Raw genomic sequence first — 22,002 nt, forward strand, 5'->3', positions numbered from 1 at the left:
GCGGTCTGTGGACACTCTCCCTCCCTTCTCTGCACATATGGCCCATCCATGGACTCCAGAGTAGTAACTGTGCATCCTATGGCTTCCTAATCATCCTCATCTCCCTGAAGAAACTTAGACTGGAATAGAGACTCAGTCACCTCTGAATTCCTTTGTTGAAGGAGGAAAAGAGATTTTTTTAAAAGAGAAAAAGAATGTAGAAGGAGAAAGTTTTCATCATGGTCATATACCTTTGAGAAATGAGAAAAAAAAAAAAAAGGAAAAACAGAAGACAACTCATATTGGCTGAAATAATGCAAGTCCAAGGATCCATCAACTGATTATTGTGCACTGTATTTGTCAGGGGATCAGAATTAGGAAAGATCTGATGAATTCTCCTTGCCTCCAGATTATACAACACCTATCCCATCCTAAGTAAGATAAGCTCTATATGAGAAAAGACACAGCATGGATGAAGGAAACCTTGGACCAGAGGAACCAGGATTCTAATACCAGCTCTGTCCACAGACTATGTGGTTTTAGGCAAGAAATAATTTATCTCTATCAATGTTAGTTTTTGTTTTGTTTTTTATTGACATGATTTCCAAAGTCTGTTTTGGTTCCAACATTCCATGGGACCTGATTCATTAGAGACCTCTTTAAAAAAAAAAAAAGTTTTTATTTATTTATTTGAGAGCGATAGATCATGAGCAGGGGCAGAGGGAGGGGGGAAGCAAACTCTCCACTGAGCAGGGAGCCTGATATGGGGGCTCCATCCCAGGACCCTGGGATCATGACCTGAGCCGAAGGCAGATGCTTAGCTGACTGAGCCACCCAGGTGCCCATCATTAGAGACTTCTAAGATAGTAAGGCTCAAAGCTTTTTCTTAATGGCCCAGCAGTAAATATTTCAGGCTTAGGGGCCATATAGTCTCTGTATTAACTACTCAGCTCTGATGTTGTAAAGTGAAAGCAGCCATAGACAAACTGCTCGCACACCTGTGTTCCAGCAAAACTTTATTTATACTGAGACTTGAGTTTCCTATAGTTTTCACAGTTTTCTTCTTTTGTTTTTTCCCCAACCATTTAAAAATGTAAAATTCATTCTTAGCTTGCCGGTCATACAAAAAATAGATGGCAGGCCAGAAGAGGCTCCCAGACTGTAGTTTGCTGACCCCTGGTCTACAGCATCAGGTAAATATTATGACCTGGAACATCATGGTGGTAATTCTGAATGATCTTAGAAAGCCAGTAACTTGGGTTCAACAAGTGACAATTGTACTGGGTGAAATTTTTGTTTACCCAGTTTCCCAATTAGCAGAATAGAACAATGGTAGCTTTTTAGTCTCAGTTAATAACCAACAATCACTTAAGTGTTGGGTATATTTTCAGACCTACAGAAATGGTCAAATAATCACACAAGAGAAAATTTATATAAAAAAAATTTAGGACTCTCTGGCAGAGAAAGTTTTTACTATAAAATAAACATGAAAATTTTATGCCTTCTCCTGAAATCACTCCTTACTCCTTGCCATAGTCTTTTTGCTACCCTACCTCTCTATCAGACAGCATAACAAATGATTTTACACATTAAAGAAAGAGGCAACTGGGCACTGGTTTGTACTGTTATTGCTTGAAGTTTTTGGTTTGTTTAGGAGAAAATAAAATTGTAATTAAACAAATGATATGCATACATATATGGTGCCTAAGTACATTCTACAAGTACAATATTAGCTGTACGTATACAGCAGAGATTTGGAGGAACGTGGAGAGGCACTATATAACACTTGACAGAGGAGACAATTTTTAAAAGGAGAAAGATTGGATAGTCAAGTAATCAGTCTTCTCTAGAGTGAACTTTGATTGAGAGATGGCAAAAGATGGAGCGCTATGGTGATAGCACTTCTCTCAATTTCAATGAGAGGGTAGAATATCATTATTTAATCAGAAAACTAATACCTCCTCCCAGTTAAGGGATGAGATAGAGGTGGGGCTAGCGGGGAGGGTCCCTTGATGTGAGAGGAAACCTAAAATGTTATATCCATTCGGGAAGATGTAAGAGGTCTGAAGTGCCTTCTCGGTTATACCTTATTCTTAATTTATAATTTAACTAAAGTCAGCTTGATCATTTGAAGTATAAGAAGGTTAACTTTTCCAATCTCGAACTTTGGAATACTTTCTCCCCCAAACATTAAGAACTCAGAACTGACCAGTTGGTCTAAACAGTGTTATTTTCCATTATTTGTCTCCACTCTGGCTTAGACCAGTCTCCACATTATTCCCCAGATACTCAGTGCTCATTCTTGTCTCAATCTCTTCGTTCAAACTATTTTTTTCCCTGGATTCCCTTCCATCTCTGTTCCACCTTTTCCATTCCTACCCATATTCCAGGGCTCAGCATTCATGCTAGCTATACCACGAAGACCCCCAATTAACTCCAGCCAAAACACTATTTCCCCCAAAGAATATGAGTGAAGAAGTGCTCTTAAACCTACAAAATGCTCTGCAAATATGAAGTATTATTATTATTATGGGGGCAATTAAGTTTGGCTCACGTTATATCTTGCCTTAAAGTGTTTCCTAATTGTTTCATATGCTGTTGGCAGTAACAAACCACAGCTTATTAAGGAGGGCAGGAATCACACGGTATTTTTTGTATCCTCATAGTCCCTACCAGTGCTTAGCTACAGTTAACACTCAATTCCAATGAAATGAATTAATCAAACTAATGGCTTTCTTAACCTCAGAGCTCCGCATTGGGCCAAGTGGTTCATTTGTTAAACACCTAAAAAATAGTGGTTAGGACATATGACTACAAATGAAACCTTGAAAGTAAATTTGAGACTTACATTCAATGGAATTCAACCATCTTCTTCCATTTTACTCATAAAGCTATGATGCAGGAGCTGAATTCCTTACATCAGAGCTTCAATGTTCCAGGACTGAAGAGATTGCTTCATGATGTTTCAGAATGATGTCTAAGGTCAAAAGTTCAAGTACTGCAGTTCTCAAATTTGGTATTGTTTGTTTTGAGTGTTGCCTGTTTTCCCTTCCTGATTCAGCCGTGGAGCATGAGTCCTCCGTCCTGTTTCCACTGGTTGGCCTGATTTATGGATGTTTTGGTCTAACGGGCCATACATAGCTTTGGAACAAAATCACGGCGAGTTTTAGTTTGCAGTTAGGTAAGAGCAGTCTGCTAAAGCATGGACCAGTTCCAGCTGCCTGGAGGCGCGGCTACAGATTTACTCGATTGACCCTGGCCTCGCTTCCTCAGTCTGTCCCATGAGAAGAATGATCCTTGCCATAGTCTACTTCCTAAGGCTAACACAAGAACAACTCCAAATAAAGTACGGCGAGGTAAGGATAAATGAAAATATGATGCTGGTACATACAACTTGTGCTTCGGACTCGGTTCCGTCCGGGGAGGGGAGGTTTTAGGGACCCTTAATGACAGGGCCTGACCCCAGCTCTCCGAGGCCTAATCTGACTTGCCCCCAGAGTCCCGCCGCCCACCCAAACCAGTGGGTCGGGGACTGAGACGTCTATCAAACTCCGAAACAGAGATTAACGTCTAGACTGCTGTACAAATCTCCGGACTTCGAGACGAGGGGAAGGGGTTGCCTTCCTCCGCTTCACAACCTGGCTGTACGGTCTCCATAGTAACAGCGAGGGAGGCCGGGAGAGCAGCTCTCTCCCGCCTAACAACCCGCCCCCACGCTAGACTGACCAATGGTTCTGGGGGTTACCTAAGAGATGGTGTGATTGACAACGAGGTGGGGCGGGAGGCGGAGCCCGGACTGCCTCGATCCAATCGAACTTGAGGCCGGTCTCGGGACCAGTAGCACCGACCAATCGGAGGGCGTAACGAAGTGCGACGTGCCCACCCACCACGCCTGGCGTTGCCTGGAGGCGCTGCGGACGTAAGCAAATGAGAAAGAAGCTGGGTGTTGAAAGAGCAGCGCTGATTAGCGAATATGGAATCGCCTGGATGAAAGCCCACTTGTGATTCGTCGTAAGTAAACCGAAGCCTCTGTGGGCTGGAACGGGCCGGACGGTGAGATGTGAGTAGGGGACCTGGGAGAGGGAGAGCCAGGTGAGGGGGAGGCGAGGAAAGCGGGGGGCGGCTGCGAAGGGAGAATGGCCGAGGCTGGGGCTGAGGCTGGAAGACCGCGTGGGCGGCTGGCTGTGCGCGGACTCTCGCATCACCCTTACCGCCGATCTGGACCCAAGGCCCGGCGGCCAATAAATACTTAATTGGGGCTGAGAAAGAGGGGATGCTTTCTTTGTCGTGCTCCTAAGAAAGGGAAATGTCAGTGTCTGGTTCAAATACCTTATGACCGAGACCTTAATCTCTCCAACTACTGGGAGGTCGCCTGACGAACAGTCTGAAGTTGAGACCTGGGGCGACGTTTTCCTGCGGCCGGTTTGAACGAGCCGCAGGGCTTGGGAGAGACGCTAGAGCCCTAGTTCCTGGGGTGTTGACTCCAGCGCGTGCTGCTGCTGTCCGGAGAGCCCTGGCGAGATAGCTTACAGACGGTCCACACACCGCCCAGGAAAAAGGGTGGAAGGACGTGTCTGGATCCCCTGATCCCCCCCCCCTTTTCTCTCATTGAGTTAAGAGATAATGCCACATCGATGGCATTTAGGTAGCTCCGCGGTTTATTTTTCCCAGGCTTGCATTTTACTTAATTACAGAGGTAGAAGCATTATCCTGATACATTAAAATTCAAACCGTAGTGAAATGTTTACTGTAGAAAAATAAATGTGTGACCCCCGCCCCCCCCCCATTATATTTGAAGGTTTGGAACGGTTATAAAGGAAAGTGGAAAGGAATCCTGAAGAAGGGCCATTCATTCCTGTAATCGCTGTTTTCTGCTGCCTTCAAGGCCTTTGACTCTGAAACTGTAGGAATGGGTGAGATATCTAGCTCCCACCAGCAGCAGCGCTAGGGCCAACTTACGCTCCATGGAATCCACATTTGTACTGGACTGTAAGACATCCTGTAATGGCCATTAGTATTCTCACACATGATCGACAGTCATGGCGAGCAGTATATTTTTCAGCTATTAGGCTGTATGTGCAGGAGTCAGGCACCTTAATGTATGCCTCTCTCTCTGTTTTCTCTGAGAGCTGTGAGAAAGGGTATGTAGAACCAACAGTAAATGAATGAGCAGTGCACTCACTATACAGACCTCTAAAAGTTTTGGACAATCTCTTTCCACAGAAAGACCTCACAGCAGGAGCACAGAGGGGGAAGATTGGCCCTGGAGTTGCTCTGGTTGTCAGCTACTAAACAGGGTGTTCAAATTGAGACATTATTTTTTTCTGACTCCAGTCTACCTGCTTTAAATGCCAGAGAGTTAAGTAAATGGACTTACTCAGGAAATCAGGTTGGCTAAACCATCTGTTCTCAAAGAAGGTTTGAAAAAGTCCTGGACATGAATCCAAAGCACCACTGTTTTAATTTTTTAATCATATTTACTCAGTAATTTGCTATTACAGTATGGGAAATAATCACAAGTATTATTCCCACACAGAATTAACAAGATAAAATGACCAGATGTTCACTTCTTTTCCACAGCAGCACTCTATACTATATCCAGGCTTTCCTTTCCATGCTTAACCAGAAAATGTACACAGTTTGGTTATAAAGTGATGAACTGTATTCTTATAAGAGCTTGGGGGTATTTATCTCATTACTTTAAAGCCATGCCATATACGGACTCCCAGTGTCTCATGAACCTTTATTATTCCATAGGGGATTGAAAGGCCATGTTTCTAACGGTACCACCTTCAACCACCACTTGCCCTGTATTCTAGGCATTAGAGTTGGTCCAAGTTTTACAGGTTATTTTTATAATTTATCCAAAACAGCAATTAAACTTAACTAGTTATCTTGCTAGGGTAGTACTATCAGCTCAGTCAACCAAGCAGGAAACCCGAGTCATCTCTAACACCTTTTCCCTTTTCTCCTTTGCATTTCCACAGCTAAGACAGGAGTCCAGACCCTCATCATCCCTTATCCAGAGTCCCCTACTGGTCACCAGTCTGGTCTCTGATCTCGACTCATAGGCACTGAGCCACCAGCTACCTCTTTAAAAATTAAGAATTCTCTCAGGAATTTCATAAATAGAGAATATTACACTGGGTAGTATAACAGATACCTATGCTCTACTAACTAGATTAACAAACTAACATTTTGGCACATCTGCTTACGTTTTTTCTTTTAAGTAAATAAAACATCACATTTAATTGAGATCCCTTTTGTTCTCTTTTCTGGCCCCATTTGCCTTCCTTCTTCTCTCCCAAGAGGCAAACACTCTTTTGAAATGGTGCATCATTCATGCCCATGTATTTATATTTGTACAGTATATATGTACTTCATAAACAATATATTACTTTTTTTAAGATTTACTTATTTGAGAGAGAGCACGTGTGAGAGAGTGCAGGACAGGGAGTGGGGCAGAGGAAGAGGGAGAGAGAAGCTTAAGCAGACTCCACGCTGAGCGAGAGCCCTACGCAGAGCTCTATCTCATGACCCTGAGATCGTGACCTGAGCTGAAACCAAGAATCAAATGCTTACTTTGCACCACTGAGTGGCACAGTTGGTTACTTTTACTACTTCTTAAATTTTGAAAATAGTAGTATCATACTGTGGGCTTCATTTGGTAATTTGCTTTTATCACTCAACATTGTTTTCGAGATAACATTCATATCAATACAGATAGTCAAGTTCATTCTAAGTGTTCATTATGAGTATATAATATTGTATCCATTCCCTTATTGGTGGACACTTAGGTTTTTTCAGATGTTTTGCTATTTCGAAAAAAAACTGCAATGAACATCCTTGTACACATCTCTTTATGCAAGAGTTTTTCTAGAGCACTGGTTCTCCAAGGGGATGGTACCGCCCTATTGGTCATTTTGGGATTTGTGAGAGCACATTTGGTTATTATTGTGATTTGGAGGCACTACCGGGGTTTACGGAGCAGGGCTGGGGATGCTAGATATTCTGCAGTGAAGAGTTGTCCTGCATCCTGTACCATTTTCGAGTGTCCCACAGGATACTCATTTCTAATCTCAGCCTAGAACCTAACTCCATTTTTCATATAAACATAATGTCTCTTTTGGCACAGTTTGACATAGTAAAATTTCCAGGAATGCAATGCAAATGTAAATGAAGGGGAAATTATACTTACTTGTGTTTTGGAACTTTAACAAGAGTTGTTCATCACTTGAGAAAATCACATAGCTGAAGGCAGCCCAGCTCGTGGTATTTGAGTTACCATACAGCACACCTGCATGAGCCCACGTTTGTAGCTTTTGCGCTCATGGTGATTCTAAGTTTAGGCGCAAGCATCTGACTGCTGTACTTCATTATGTATTCTAGTGTAGTCAGCCTGAACATTTGTATATTTAAACATATGCTGTTTTATTATGAATTACTTTCCATTTAAAATTGGCTTGTATATGACATAAAGTAGAGGTCGAGTATTACCTTTTTCTGATTGGATGATCGTTTGTCCCAACACCATCGATGAAATCCTTTACCTGCTGAATCAGAACCAACTCTGTCCTGTACCAAGTTCTTATAAGTGCAGGGATCTGTTTCTGGGCTCTCTGTTTTATTCCACTGATCCATGTGTCTTTATGCCATATCACACTGTTTTAATTACCTTGGTTTTATAATGTGTCTTACGGCAGTTGGTAACAAGAAAGGCAAGTCTCCATCCTAGTTCTCAAAATTGTTTTCACTATTCTTGGGCTTTTGCTCTTACATATGAATTTAGGATACGTTTTCAAGTTCCATGAGCTCCACAAAAATTTGAGATTTTGGTTAGAATTGCATTGAATTGATACTGAGATCTTTTAATATTGAACCATCCCATCCAGGAATGTCGGTTATTTTTCTACTCAGGTCTGTTTTGTTATTCTTTTCAGGCCTTTTAAAAAAAAATACCTTTGGGGGCGCCTGGGTGGCTCAGTCGGTTGAGCGTCCGACTCTTGATTTTGGCTCAGGTCATGATCTCAGGGTCATGAGATCGAGCCCTGTCTTGAGCTCCTCACTCAGCACAGAGTCTCTTTGTCCCTCTCCCCACCCCCACCACAAGTTCTCTAATAGACAGACAGATAGATAGATAGATAGATAGATAAATAAATAAAATATTTTTAAAAATACCTTTGAATAAAGTTTAACAATTTTTGCTGTAAAAATCTTACACACCTTTCACATACTTATTGGCCATTCATATACCCACTTCTAAGTTTCTGAGAGAGGTATATTAAAATCTCCACTAAATTTGTGGGTTTGTCCATTTATTGCAGTGATTCCTTTTGACTTGTATATTTTAAAGGTTTGTCTTGGGTTCATTTTTGTCCTGAGTTGTATTTTTTTGTTAAGTTTTTCTTTTTGTGAATATAACTCTTTTTTTTTTTTTTTTTTTGGCTGGGTACAGTATACTTTATTGATGGTACATGACAAGGTAGGGGTCCCCAAGCCCCTCCCCTTCTTCAGGGGGTCTGGGATGGAAACGGAGGAGGTCGGGAGATTCTCAGTGTTTGGGGGGTAAGTTGGGGCAGGGACTCCCCAGCAGCTGAGGGCCTCTCTCTTCCTCTTGCTCTCGCTGGGGCTGGTGGTCCAGGGGGCTCTTACTCCTTGGAGGCCATGTGGACCATAAGGTCCACCACCCGGTTGCTGTAGCCGAATTCATTGTCATACCAGGACATGAGCTTGACAAAGTGGTCGTTGAGAGCAATGCCAGCCCCGGCATCGAACGTGGAGGAGTGGGTGTCGCTGTTAAAGTCGCAGGAGACAACCTGGTCCTCAGTGTACCCCAGGATGCCCTTGAGGGGGCCTTCTGATGCCTGCTTCACCACCTTCTTGATGTCGTCGTATTTGGCAGCTTTCTCCAGGCGGCAGGTCAGATCCACGACGGACACATTGGGGGTGGGGACACGGAAGGCCATGCCAGTGAGCTTCCCATTCAGCTCAGGGATGATCTTGCCCACAGCCTTGGCAGCGCCAGTGGAAGCAGGGATGATGTTCTGGGCAGCCCCTCGGCCGTCGCGCCACAGCTTCCCAGAGGGGCCATCCACGGTCTTCTGGGTGGCAGTAATGGCGTGGACGGTGGTCATGAGTCCCTCCACGATGCCAAAGTTGTCATGGATGACCTTGGCCAGAGGGGCCAAGCAGTTGGTGGTGCAGGAGGCATTGCTGACAATCTTGAGAGAGTTGTCATACTTCTTATGGTTCACACCCATCACGAACATGGGGGCATCGGCAGAGGGAGCAGAGATGATGACCCTCTTGGCCCCGCCCTTCAAGTGAGCCCCAGCTTTCTCCATGGTGGTGAAGACCCCAGTGGACTCCACAACATACTCAGCACCAGCATCACCCCATTTGATGTTGGTGGGATCTCGCTCCTGGAAGATGGAGATGGACTTTCCATTGATGACAAGCTTCCTGTTCTCAGCCTTGACTGTGCAGTGGAATTTACCATGGGTGGAATCATACTGGAACATGTAGACCATGTAGTTGAGGTCAATGAAGGGGTCACTGATGGCGACAATATCCACTTTGCCAGAGTTAAAAGCAGCCCTGGTGACCAGGCGCCCAATACAGCCAAATCCGTTCACTCCGACCTTCACCATCGTGTCTCGGGGACGCGGCTGGCACTGCACCAGAAGATGCGGCTACCTGTCGAACGGGGAGGAGCAGAGAGCCTGAATATAACTCTTAATACCTTTCAAAGCTTTCCATTCTATTTTGTTTGATACTAATATTGCTTCACCAGATTTTATTTTGTTTGGTTTAGGTGTTTTTTTTAATTGGGGTTTAAAAAAAAAAAAAAACCCCACACACCTAAAATTTACCATCTTAACCATGTTTAAGTGTTTGGTTAAGTATTCTTAGGATATTCACATTGTTGTGCAAGGGATCTTGAAGCATAATCTGTGTGTGTTTACTATGATTACTGTTATATTTGGATTTATTTTACAATCTTATTTTGTATTTTCTGTTTTCCTTGCTTTTTGTTTCTTTCCCCTCCTGCCTTCTGCCTTCTTCCTTTATTTTTTTCACTCTATTAGTGTGAAGGTTACTTACCCTGTTTCTTTTCTTTTTTTTTTTTTTTTAAAGATTTTATTTATTTGAGAGAGAGAGAGAGAGCACATGAGAGGGGGGTAGGGTCAGAGGGAGAAGCAGACTCCCTGCTGAGCAGGAAGCCCGATGCAGGACTCGATCCTGGGACTCCAGGATCATGACCTGAGCCGAAGGCAGTCGCTTAACCAACTAAGCCACCCAGGCGCTCTACCCTGTTTCTTTTATTTGGTGTTTACCTGTGTGTTTTTAACATGCAGATTTAGCTTAACAAAGCCTACAGGTAATCATTAACTTTCATCTCCTCCAGTGCAAAGTAATAACCAATGATTTCACTTGGAACTGTTCTTTCTCATCTTCCATGTAACTGTTAACAAATACTTTAGCTCTTCTTTGTTTTTATTTTTTTATTATTGAAGTGTAATTGACATACAGTGTTATATTAGTTTCAGGTGTACATCATATTGAATCTCCGTGACTTACTGATTTTATAACTGGAAGTTTGTACCTTTTAATCCCCTTCATCTATTTCACCTGTACTCCTCATACCTTCCTCTAAGGCAACCACCAATTTGTTCTCTGTATTTAAGAGTCTGGCCTTTTGTTTGTTCACTTGTTTTGTTTCTGAAATTGCACATATGGTGAAATCATATGGTATTTGTCTTTCTCTGACTGACTTATTTCACTTAGCATAATACTCTCTAGGTCCATCCATGTTGTCGCAAATGGCAAGATTTCATTCTTTTTTATGGCTGAGTAATATTCCACGTGTGTATATATGTGTGTGCCAGCCAGATCTTTATCCATTCTTCTATCCATGGACACTTAGGTTGCTTCCATATCTTGGCTAGTGTAAATAATGCTTCAGTAAACATAGGGCTGCTCAAATTAGTGTTTCCATTTTCTTTGGGTAAATTTCCAGTAGTGGAATTATTGAATCATAGGGTATTTCTATTTTTAATTTTTTGAGGAACCTCCATACTGTTTTCCAAGTGGTTGTACCAATTTACGTTCCACCAGTAGTATATGAGGGTTCCTTTTTCTCCACATCCTCACTAACCCTTGTTATTTCTTGTTTTTTTTTTTCCTGTCTAGCCATTCTGACTAGTGTGATGTAATATATCATTGTGGTTTTGATTTGCATTTCCCTGATGATGAGTGATGTTGAGCATCTTTTCCTGTGTCTCTTGGCCATCTGGATGTCTTTGGAAAAATGTTTATTCAGGTCATCTACCCATTTTTTCATTAGATTGTTTTTTGGTGTTGAATTATAGAAGTTCTTTATGTATTTTAGGTATTAACCCCTTATGGGATATATCATTTGCAAATATCTTTTCCCATTCACTAGGTTGCCTGTATGTTTTATTGATAGTTTCCTTTGTTCAAAAGCTTTTTATTTCGGTGTAATCCTCATAGTTTATTTTTGCTTTTGGTTCCCTTGCCTGAGGAGACATATCCATAAATGTGTTGCTGTTGTTCTTCCTTGTTTTTAACTCCTCAAACAATTAGGCCTTCTTATCATTTCAGAAATCTTTACTATCAATATTACCCAGTATTTTTCTTACCATTCCTCTTTACATCTCATGCCTTCTTTCTTGGTTCATTTTCATTCTTGCTCAAGTACAGCAGTGACAGGTGAACTCCATTTCAGTCTTTGTGTAAAAATATTTTTATTTTGTACCCAACTTGGTGAGAGCCTTGCATGCTGACTTGTGTGGCATCCCTACAGAGAGGTTTCAGTTGTCTCTGCCGGGATCCTACAAGTTTCTCACTTTTAGACTGGTTTTATGTGAATCTTACTTCTCGAGATTCCCATACCACTTTGGTAGTATGATTTGAACCCCACACTTGCATGTGGTGTCGGATTGGGATTCAGATTTCTCTTGGGTTAGTCTTTTTTCACTCATGGCCTGAGGTACTTGGCCAACTTTGTTCCAACAAAGTCAGCAGCAAATGTTTTAGTCCCTATTTCAAAGACAGGTGGGCCCTTTCTGGGCTAATCTTTATGCCTTGTTCTCAGTTCTGGTTCTCTGTATCATGGGTCTGAGACCTCATCTGTCCAGGAGGGACCACTCCAAAGGTCTGCAGCTGGTTTCAGTACCCCTATAGACCTTTGGGCTCAGCTCCTGCTTACCACTCAGATTTTGAATTATGCTTTCATTTATGGTACTTAAGGATTTTCCTTTATTGCTTCCGAGCTCCGCTGTGTATTGAATTCTTTTTGCTCGCTTTTACTAAGCATTTCTATGTGTTCACTATCATAACATTCATTACATGTGAGGTACTTCCCTTGTTAGGTCTGTCCAGCATATTGACCAGAAGTTACAGTCCTCTTTCTAAAGCTAAATATGATCCTATCAGCCCTTCACTTGATTTCTATGGACTTGTTAGCACTGCTTCATTTATTCATCAAATGAATATTTCTTGCTTATAATGTCTGTGCTAACAACTGGGGATACCGTGGTGAGCAAGATATAAAAATCTCTGCCCTCATAGAGTTTGCTATACTGGTTGGAGACATAGAAGGTAAACCTGTAAATAGTAAGTAAAAATGTGAACTATAGTTTGTGAAATGTACCCTGAAGGAAATAAGGAGTGAGGGAGAGTAATTGGGGTTACGTTAGCCAGAGCCATCAGGGAAGACCTTTCTGAGGAGGTCACATTTAAAGCTGAGATCAGACAGATGAGGAGAAGCCAGCCCTGCAAATAGTGGAAGGTTCACTGGGGGATGTGGGTTAATTCCAGGCAGTGGAAACAGCAAGTACAAGGACCCAGAGGTAGGGAAACACTTGGCAGTTTAGAGTTACTGAGGTGATACTGTGCGCTCTAAATTGGGGGGAGGGGATGCGCCCCTGTTAGGTTAGAGAGGCAAGTGAGAGCCCAGCCCATCTGCTGCCACTCCTCTCTTGGCCCACCCCTCCCCCTGCCTGTCATCTTGCCACACTGATTCTTTCCCATCTGGGCCTGTGGGAAGTCATCTCCTCGGTGAAGCCCTTCTCCCTTTGCACTACCTCAGGTCCCACTTTGTCCCACTTTGTACTTTGCTTATCAGAGTGTGGCGTGGATAGTTGTTTACGTGACAGTGTTCTCCAGTGGGCCTGCAGCTTCTGTCAGAAGATATGTCTTATTTACCCTTGTGATCCCCAGACTGTGGCACAGAATAGTTTTTGATTGGATAAATGTTTGTTTGTTTGTTTGTTTGTTTGGCAGTTTATGCCCAGGGCGTCCTTTCCAATCTTTCCAATGCCTTTATAACAGAACTTGTCATAGATAATAATTTTTGTGGTATTTAAACCATCAGGGTAAAGAAAACCATCGAGGAGGAATTTATTTGCTTAAGATTTGTCTCTGATACTAAAGGGGAAAACCGGGGGGGGGGTGCTCTAGACTCAGTGGGGTGGGTCAAATGGTGGCCCCCAAAAAGACTGTGCCCACATCGTAATCCCTGGAACCCGTGAATGTGACCTTATGTGGAAGAAGGGTCTTTGCAGACATAATTAAAGATCTTGAGAAGACATCAGACCAAATTCTTTGGGTGGACCCTAAATCCACTACAAGTGTCCTCATAAGAGACAGAGGAGGAAGACAATGCTGGGCCCTCCAGACACTAGAAGAGCCTGGAAGCATTCTCTCCTAGAGCCTTTGGAGGAAGCTCGGCCTGGCTGGCACCTTGATTTCAGATTTCTGGCCTCCAGAACTGTGAGAGAATGCTGTTCTACTGTAAGCCACCGGTTTGTTAATACATAGCCCTTCGCATTACACCTCAGTTATGTCTTCTGTGACACGGCTGTAATAAGACCTACCTCAGAGGCCTGTTGCCATGATTAAATGAAACGTGTTTGTAAGGTACTTAGCACACCGTGAAAGCTCAAATAGAGTGGTGGCTCCTTTCTTCTTCATCGTCCTCATCTTCTGCAAGGACTTAGGAGTTTGCTTCCTTTCGTGAAGAAAAACTCAACAATAGAGGGGGATATTTCTGTCTTGTGATCATCTGGGGAGTCAAAGCTCACACCACAGACTTACCCTGAGAGCCTCAGTGTCCCCATGGGCTCCATAGCGCTTGGCTCCTCGTGCCTTCACAGCCCTCCATTAGCATTTCTGTCAGGAGAGAGTTCAGCTTGCTGCTGCAGGTCGGGAAAGCCAAACTAGAACTCAGCAGATTTGAAGTGATCCACACAGAGCAGAAAGCAACCTCTCTGTCCTCACCTAAAACAAAGGCTTGGGGTTTTAAGTTTCTTTCCTGCCTCCCTCCCTCCCCTCCCTCCCTCCTTCCTTCCTTCTTTCCTTCCTTCCTCTTCCTTCCCACTTTCCTTCCATTCATTCAAGATTTTATTCATTTATCTGTCAGAGAGCTAGCGAGAGAGCACAAGCAGGGGGAGTGGGAGAGGGAGAAGCAGGCTTCCCGCTGAGCAGGGAGCCCGATGCGGGACTCAATCATGACCTGAGACGAAGGCAGATGCTTAACCAACTGAGCCACCCAGGCGCTCCAGGGTTTTAATTTTCTAATTCCTATGAAGGGACTGGACTTCCCCAAAGACCTGTACCAATTAATCCTCCTATCACACCAATCATCAGAAGTTCATCAGACTGAGTTCAGACTTTCTGTATTTGTATTTGCATTTGTCTGCAGACCCTCACACAAGCCGGGAGCGGGAGGAAGAAGGCAGAACTGGTGCAGAAGTCAGGGGGTGCATGGTTCCCCGGGGGGCCCCGGGGCTGAGTGGGGTGCAGCGCTCACGCTTTGTCTCCCTGCAGATGGCTGGCACCGTGCTCGGGGTGGGGGCCGGCGTGTTCATCTTAGCCCTGCTCTGGGTGTTGGTGCTGCTGCTGTGTGCGCTGCTATCCAGAGCCTCCGGGCTAGCCAGGTAAGGCCTCCTCTCCAGCTGGCCGTCCAAGGTAAAAGCAGTTAGAAGTGAAACCGCTGATGCTCATTAAACATTTAGAATCCAGAAGATCATTTTTGTAATTACTGGCAGTTTGAATGAGTTGCATTTTAACCTGGTATCATAAGCACTGACTGTGTTATTTATGCTCTGACGCAGAGGAGAAAGCAAGTGGTATTTTCCAGCTCTCACTGTGGAGGTGACGGGGGGGGGGGTGGCGGGAGGGGGGACAGAAGCAACAAAAAGGAAATGCGTGTTCGCTGCCTGTTGAATTTCTTGGGCGTGTATGTGTGTGTTTCAGAATTGTTCAGACTTAGGGCACATGCTTGGTCCAGTCCCTGAGGCTCTAACCTGGGCCTGGGGACACTGCAGACGCGCCGATGGCCGCAGAGTTGCGCTCTGGCCAGACAGTGTCGGGATGAAGCGGCGAGCTACGTGATTTACCAGAGTCTTCCAGCTAAAGACAGACAAAGAAGTTAAGAAGAGGGAAGGGCCGATTAGATTTTTCATGATTACAAATGCACAGAGACAAAATAAAAAGTACCCATTCCCATTCTTAGGAATTTGGAATTACCAGGAATCAACAGGAATGCATCCAGTTGGGGACCTGTCTAGGAAGAAGGGCTCTGGGCTGAAGGGGAGAGCATTTCTAAATTCCCTGGATAGTGTGGGCAGCAGGGCTCTGGGCCCTGTTAAGAGACTGGAACTTAGAATATTGGCTCCAGGGGAGAGCCTCTCCAGGCCTAACTGATGAGAGAGGAATCCGTAAACCGTGCTCATAACATTCTGTCTTTTGACCCCAGGTTCTCTGTCGTTTTTGTGTTCCTCGGTGCTCTGATCATCACATCAGTTCTGCTGCTCTTCCCTCGAGCCAGTGAAGTCCCAGCCCCAGAGGTTGAAATGAAGGTAAAACTATTGGCTTTATTTTGCCTCCTGCGTCATAACTCTTGTCTCCCTTGGTCTGAGCTGTTCTCCCAATGTCAGGTTGGCCGAAATACGTTAGAAGCGTAAAGTTAACACGAGGGTGGGGAAAGCTCAGAGGGAGCTTTACATTCCCTTGTCCTTTCACCTAGGACAAGAATCTCATTCTGATTCCCACATGCAACACCACGGGGCAGTTAGTTGCCTGATTTGAGGGCATCCCCCCTGGGCACCGAGCTGCACAAGCAGTGTGTCCAAAAGCCACCTGACACTGTGGGGCTGGAGAAGAGGAAATGAGTTCGGAATAGGAACGGGGCCTGGCCCTGAAATGCAAGTGTCCCCATCCCGGTAGTCTGGGTGCAGAAACTCAGATCCCAGCCAAAGCGTATGCAGTGCCTTGGGCGTGCTGAACGACATGCTTGTCCATCTCCGTGTGTTTGGTTCCTCCATGTGTGCGGTGAAGAGAGTACTTTCCATAGAGAAGATAGGTGGAGAAAGAGCATTTCTATGGGAAGCAGAGGTTGTTGAGACAGCTGAATGCAGCAATGACAGCCGTCCGAACTGACTGAGCCACCCAGGCACCTGTCTAGCATTTTTTAAGGGATTACTGTGTGTGAGGTTGTTTGCTAAGCACCTTGTTTGCCTTATCTCACTTAAACCTAAGACAACCCTAAACGGTATAAAGTAGGTGCTATTATTATCCCCAAGGACACTGAGGCTGTAAGAGGTTAAGTAAATTGCCCAGGGTCATACATTTATGGGAAGAGTCAGAGCAAGGATTCCAGCTGAGGTCTGTCTGCAAACCTTCATTGCTGGGGACTCGTCAGAATATTGGGGGCCATCACAGAGAGTTCATGGGTGAGCCTCGACACTAGACCACAGTACACAAAATTATACAACTTCCGAACTAAAACTCGCACACGTTTCTAACTCTGTCTAGGACTAATCACGGCAAAAGGGAGGAAATTCGTTCTGAAAAGTCCACAGGACATAATGCCACACACATGTAAGGAATCATTTCCATACGTGTCAGGCAGTTTTGTCAGCATTTGAAAACCACTCTGTCGGTGCAAGTACCAAGTGTGGGGGCCAGGAATAGACTCCCACCTCCGTTTCCCCGTCGGAGAGGGAGCGAGTGGTGAAGGGCCGTATTTCTGGATGGCTATGGATGTGAATATTGGGAGAAGGGCACAGAGCAAACACTGTTTTGAATTCAATCCCTCTATCCTCTGTCCTATGAGTTGCAGACCCAGGAGAGAAGAAGGAGGTTTGAGCAAAATATGTCTGTCAGCGTGGCCCGCAGAACCGGTGTTCTCATTTTCAGGTTTTGAGAACTGGCCCCTGCAGCAGCCTGGCTTGAGACTGTATCAATAATACATGACCTGGGCCTTCTGCACCAAAGGCCTGCTAATCGGCTAATTAAAAAGTGAAACGTGTCAAACGAGCAAACATGTAGCCCGCGAGAGACTTGTTCGGTACCAGAGCCAAGGTCAAAGTTATGTTAAAGCTGTTTTATCAAACTGACCTTTGTTGTAAGTTGGCTGTTGGGGTAATCTCTGGAGCAGCCGTTTTCTTCTTGGTATCTTTGGACCTCAGTGATCAGAGCAGTGTGAGGACTTGGCAGGTCCTCTGTGTCATGCCACAGTATTAGCCTCCTGTTGCTGCTGTAACAAATCACCACCGGCTTCGTGCCTTACAACACAGATGGATTTTCTTTCAGTTCTGTGAGTTAGAAGTCCAAATGCAGGCTCCCTGGGCTAGAGTCAGGGGTTGGCAGGGCTGCATTCCTTCCTGGAGGTTCTGGAGAAGAATTTGTTTCTTTGTCTGCCCAGCTTCTAGAGGCCGCCCTTGGCTAGCGGCCCCAATGCTCCATCTTCAGAGCCAGCGAGGTAACATCTCGATGACTCTACTTGCATTCTGTCCATCTCTTCCTTGACCTTCTCTTCCGCCTCCCTCTTCCAGGTTTAAGGACCCTTGTGATTACACTGGGCCCACCTGGATTGGATAATCCAGGCTAATCTCCCTATTTTAAAGGTCAGGCAATTAGCAATCTCAATTCCATTTACAACCCTCTTTCTCCTTTGCCATGTAATCTAACATATTCACCATTTCTGGAGGTTAGGGTGTGGACATTTGGGATAGACATATTCTGTCTACCACAATTGCCTCTCAGGTATTTTGGGTTCCCTTTCCTTTGGGAAGTTCTGAAGTCACCCTGCCACTTGGTTCATGTTCCTGCTCCATTAGGTCCATCAGATTAATTTACTTTTTCCTGCCCTGATTTAAGCACCGCCATTTGGATCTGGGGAGAGTAGAGCTCTGGAAGCGGACAGTAGCCAGGTGGGTAGAGCCAACTCTAAGTGTAGGTTTTGTCAGCAAAGACCAACAGCTTTGGGGCTCCAAGTATGACTGGTTGCCAGGCAGCCAGCTGGATGATTTGGGGCACGTTGTCTATCCTTTCAACATTTTAGTGTCTCAGGCAAATGGCCATTTAGCCCAAGCCTTGGAGTGCTGGATTATGAATGTTAGGGTTCAGGACTCTTCTGATGGAAGTTTTAAAGAATCACCTTTCCATTCCGAAAAGGAACCCTCCTGAATCAGCAATGGGTTGATGATTTGGGGGCTTGATCTTGGATATATGGGGGTTATTATACTATTATCTTTCTATATGTGTTTAAAATTCTCCATAATAAAAAAGTTAACAACAAAAATGAGCTTTTCTAAGACCAAGCAAACAAGCTTCTCATGAACTCTTTCAGATAACTGATGTCAGAACATAAAAGAGCTCATCCAAGGTCTTCACAGTGTTTGTGAACCTCCTCCTAAATTGAGCCGTTTTCCCCCTGTACTTCATTAATTTTTTCTTTATCTTGTATTTCCGGCGCAGGAAGTCAAGAAAAGGTTCTTTCCTAGCCATTTACAGAAGAGACTCAGAGCAGGATATTACTGGAAGTCACAAATACAAACAGACTCTGGGCCCACTCATTAAAGATTTCAGATGAGCACAAGCTGAAGTGATCGTAATTTCATTTTTGATGTTTCTCTCTACAGATTGTGGATTCCTTTTTCATTGGCCGCTATGTCCTACTGGCTTTCCTCACTGCTGTCTTCCTTGGAAGCCTCTTTTTGGTTCTCATTCATCATATCCTAGAGCCAATCTATGCCAAACCACTGCGGTCCTACTGAGCACTGTTCAGGAAAACCAAGACCCTGTTCTGTCCTTCACTTTTTATGTCACTGGTGAGCAGAAAGGTACTATTCAGAGCCTTGTTTTCACAGCCTTTATGCCTTAAGATCAGAGAAATATCCATTCACAACTAGGACAAATCCCTTGAATCTTGGCTTCCGGAAATGGGATTGCAAAAATGGCCCTGCGGACATGATTCTCACCATCTTCAGAGGGATGTTGCGGTCTTCTTTGCACTTGTTCCTCAGGTTTTCTATCTGTTTTGAAAGGGAAATAGTAACAGTGATCGGCTTCCGGTAGATTTTCAATCAAGACATCAGTAAGTGGATTTTGGGAAAAGGAGCAATTTGGCTTCTGCGGTCCAGGAGATGGAAGAATCTCATCCTTTCGATAATACACAAGATTCTTAGTTGCAAGGGTGGGATCATTAGGAAAGGAAAGGCACTCCAAGTTCAAAAGTTTATTTAAATGTGATGAGTTGGAAGACTTACCCAGGTGTTGGTTGTTGACCAGTGTGTATGTGGTGCCACAGAATCTATACAAGCAATCAGTGTCCCTTCCCTCTGCTCTAATAAAGCAATAAACAACCCAAGGACTCACTTTCACTTCAGACTCTTGGCCACAGCTTTCCCAGTCTATATTCTATATTTCAAATTTGTTTGAAATTGGAAGGGTATGGGAGTGTTGGTTTTTGTCTTGCTGCTATAGATCTCTGGCTTCTTTCTCTTTCAGAATTTGGTAGCCTTCGTGTGCCTTATTTAATTATTGTAGAGTCCATTTTGGGTTATGATCATTTCTTTTTAGCTTTGTAGCCCTTTCTCCAAAGCTGATGAGGAATATACATTCCCAGGATTAGATACAACTTTATACCTGTCTGAGATCCCACATCAACCGAAATTTATTATTATATGGAGGGTCTCTGGGCTGGTTCCACTTTGGAAGTCTCCTCCTGACTCCCTAGAACTAAATGAAGAAGGATCTTCTGGCTTAAAATTAAGAACAAGGAAACAAGTTGGAAAGAGGCCTTTGGGCATGTGCTATGGGCCAGCAGTAGAATAGTTCCCTTGTAATTCAATGTCTTTAAATTTTACAACAATATATTTATTATCATCCGGTTTTAAAGTAGAAAAAAGTAAGGCTCAAAGAGATGAACTGACTTGCCTAGGCGTCACATAACAGCCAGCGTGCACACCCAGGGGTAGCAGGCTCCGGGGTCTGTCTCAGACCAGAAAGAAAACCCACTGAGTTTTGTGGAGCTTTGATTGAGAGCTTGAGGAAGTCAGGGCCATGTCTCCTTCACTTCCTCTCCCAGATCCTGTTGTCAGGGTAGAGATGATACCCCAGTGGGGGCTAAGCTCTAAATTAAAAGAGGAGAGAACGGGTGACTCGGGGGGGAGTCATGGACTGGTGAGGGCCAGGTGTATTTATTTCTGCACTTGAACTGTCTCTGTCTTACCGGGTTTGGAAAACCTTTGCAGATAAGGCTTTGTCACAGAACAATTCAAAGGAAATGGTCTCTTCATCTGGCCTCGAGCCCACAGGTGAGAAAAGAAAGAAGAAACATCCCTCCAAGCAGATTGGAGGGGAGAAAGAAGAATGCAGACACGCAGAGGGAAGTGGGGCAAGGCGGCAGTCAGGCTATGTGCTCCTCTCTGGGGACACTTGCTCTGAAGCTTCCAGATAGCTGTGAATCTCTGTGCAGAGACGTTGAGCCAGCCCGAGTGGAGCCTGGACCCCTAATCAGCATAGGCTGCCATGTGTCACCTCCTGAGAGACTTGCTGACAAAGCAAATCTGGGAGAAGTTGTAGGTTCTGACCTTGAATCCATCTTTTTTATTCCCCAACAAAGGTGTCCAACTATGAGATCAATGGATAATAGCTATGAAGTTTTGGGTGACTACTTACGTGGAGAAATATATGTTAAGGTTGGAAACTAGCACACCATGGGTTTCTAACATATGCGCGCATGTGTGTGTGTTTTCCACAGATACAAATGGCAGGTTGGTGTGGTAAGGGCAAAAAATATACTTTGTACAAAGTGTATTTTACCAGCTGTGGGGAAATGACTGATAGATTACTCTCTGCCTTCATACTCAAAGCAGTCATGGCCAACCCAATAAAACCCCCCACAGGAGTGGGGTAAGAAGTAGAAGGCTAAAACATGACTCTCACTGAGAGCTCTACATGGGGCCCGCCTACAGTGACTGAATTGGCACCCCTTGGGCTCACTGCCTTCCTGGAGAGAGGGCTTAGAGGTCATCTGAGTGTCCCATTCATCATTCTTTGGTCAATGTCCTTCAAGCAGGGGGTGCTTCATTGTACCTTACCCAGGGGGGATCCTGTAGCAGAGAGACTGTGGTGATCCCCACCGTTTACAAGGTGGAGAGGGAGAGTAAATCAGGAGTTCTACATGAAAAACAGGTGATTTCAGAGCCTCTTAAAATTGTATCCTGACGAAAGCTAAATTAGCAGGACACCACTACCCCACGACGCAGACATTGGTCCAGTTCGCTAGGTGGCACTGCGTGTTCTATTTCAGACAGACAGTCCCTCAAGCCTGCAAAACACACTTAACTAGGTAATTTTTTGACAAGTTCCTTGAATTTCTCATTTATAAAAATGGAAGTAAAGCTGACATTCTTTACTGATACGCAGTATCAGCTATTTAATCTAAAAATTCATCAAAATTATTGTACCAACGTTCAGGTCCTAGGAAATGCCTAACCATTCGTTCGTGCTTTGTACTGCATGTGCAGCCGTTCATGTCACTCTAACAGACGGCAATCCATTTCTCGTTCTGCTCTCTAAGACATCAACTCTTCTATCAACTCTATCCCACTGCTGCTGCAGTTGCAGCATTTTTATTTTACTTTGTTTTTTTTTTCAAAGTGTAAAGAAACCTGCTGCAATTATTTTATGGAAGAGAAACAGGCA

The 22,002-nt window shown here is 44.2% G+C and overlaps 3 protein-coding genes and 1 long non-coding RNA gene across 5 annotated transcripts in view; 1 reads left to right on the forward strand and 3 right to left on the reverse strand.

The window, feature by feature from the left end:
• The window catches only part of PKNOX2 (PBX/knotted 1 homeobox 2), a 308,095-nt gene extending 304,959 nt beyond the window's left edge, over positions 1-3,136 (reverse strand). Inside the window, exon 1 of the mRNA XM_054512208.2 lies at positions 2,828-3,136. The gene's annotated coding sequence lies outside the window, so the exon portion shown is untranslated. The remainder of the gene's footprint in view (positions 1-2,827) is intronic.
• Positions 3,137-3,711: 575 nt separating this feature from the next.
• Positions 3,712-19,067, forward strand: TMEM218 (transmembrane protein 218). 2 transcript variants are annotated; one of them, XM_045894767.3, is made up of 4 exons: positions 3,712-4,039; positions 14,833-14,942; positions 15,764-15,866; positions 18,933-19,067. In XM_045894767.3, the coding sequence occupies exons 2-4, from the start codon at positions 14,833-14,835 to the stop codon at positions 19,065-19,067; spliced, it is 348 nt and encodes a 115-aa protein (XP_045750723.1). In that variant the 5' UTR covers positions 3,712-4,039. The 2 variants fall into 2 exon arrangements, with proteins under 2 accessions (XP_045750723.1, XP_045750724.1); XM_045894768.3 differs by lacking the exon at positions 3,712-4,039 and adding an exon at positions 4,044-4,071.
• LOC123857689 (glyceraldehyde-3-phosphate dehydrogenase-like) lies at positions 5,437-9,720 on the reverse strand. The gene has a single exon (XM_045894759.3). It carries the CDS (start codon positions 9,627-9,629, stop codon positions 8,628-8,630), a length of 1,002 nt encoding a protein of 333 aa, XP_045750715.1. The 5' UTR covers positions 9,630-9,720; the 3' UTR covers positions 5,437-8,627.
• LOC129046372 (uncharacterized) lies at positions 14,104-18,936 on the reverse strand. The gene is made up of 4 exons (XR_010407046.1): positions 17,407-18,936; positions 15,312-15,417; positions 14,816-14,960; positions 14,104-14,283 (listed from the first exon to the last, which is right to left on the reverse strand). It is a non-coding gene; the product is annotated as an uncharacterized LOC129046372 (long non-coding RNA).
• Positions 19,068-22,002: the final 2,935 nt, after the last annotated feature.

Source organism: Mirounga angustirostris, unplaced genomic scaffold, assembly GCF_029215605.1.
Source record: "Mirounga angustirostris isolate CCGP_5_RB_7025 unplaced genomic scaffold, mMirAng1.0.hap1 SCAF_13, whole genome shotgun sequence".
NCBI classification, from domain to species: Eukaryota; Metazoa; Chordata; class Mammalia; order Carnivora; family Phocidae; genus Mirounga; species Mirounga angustirostris.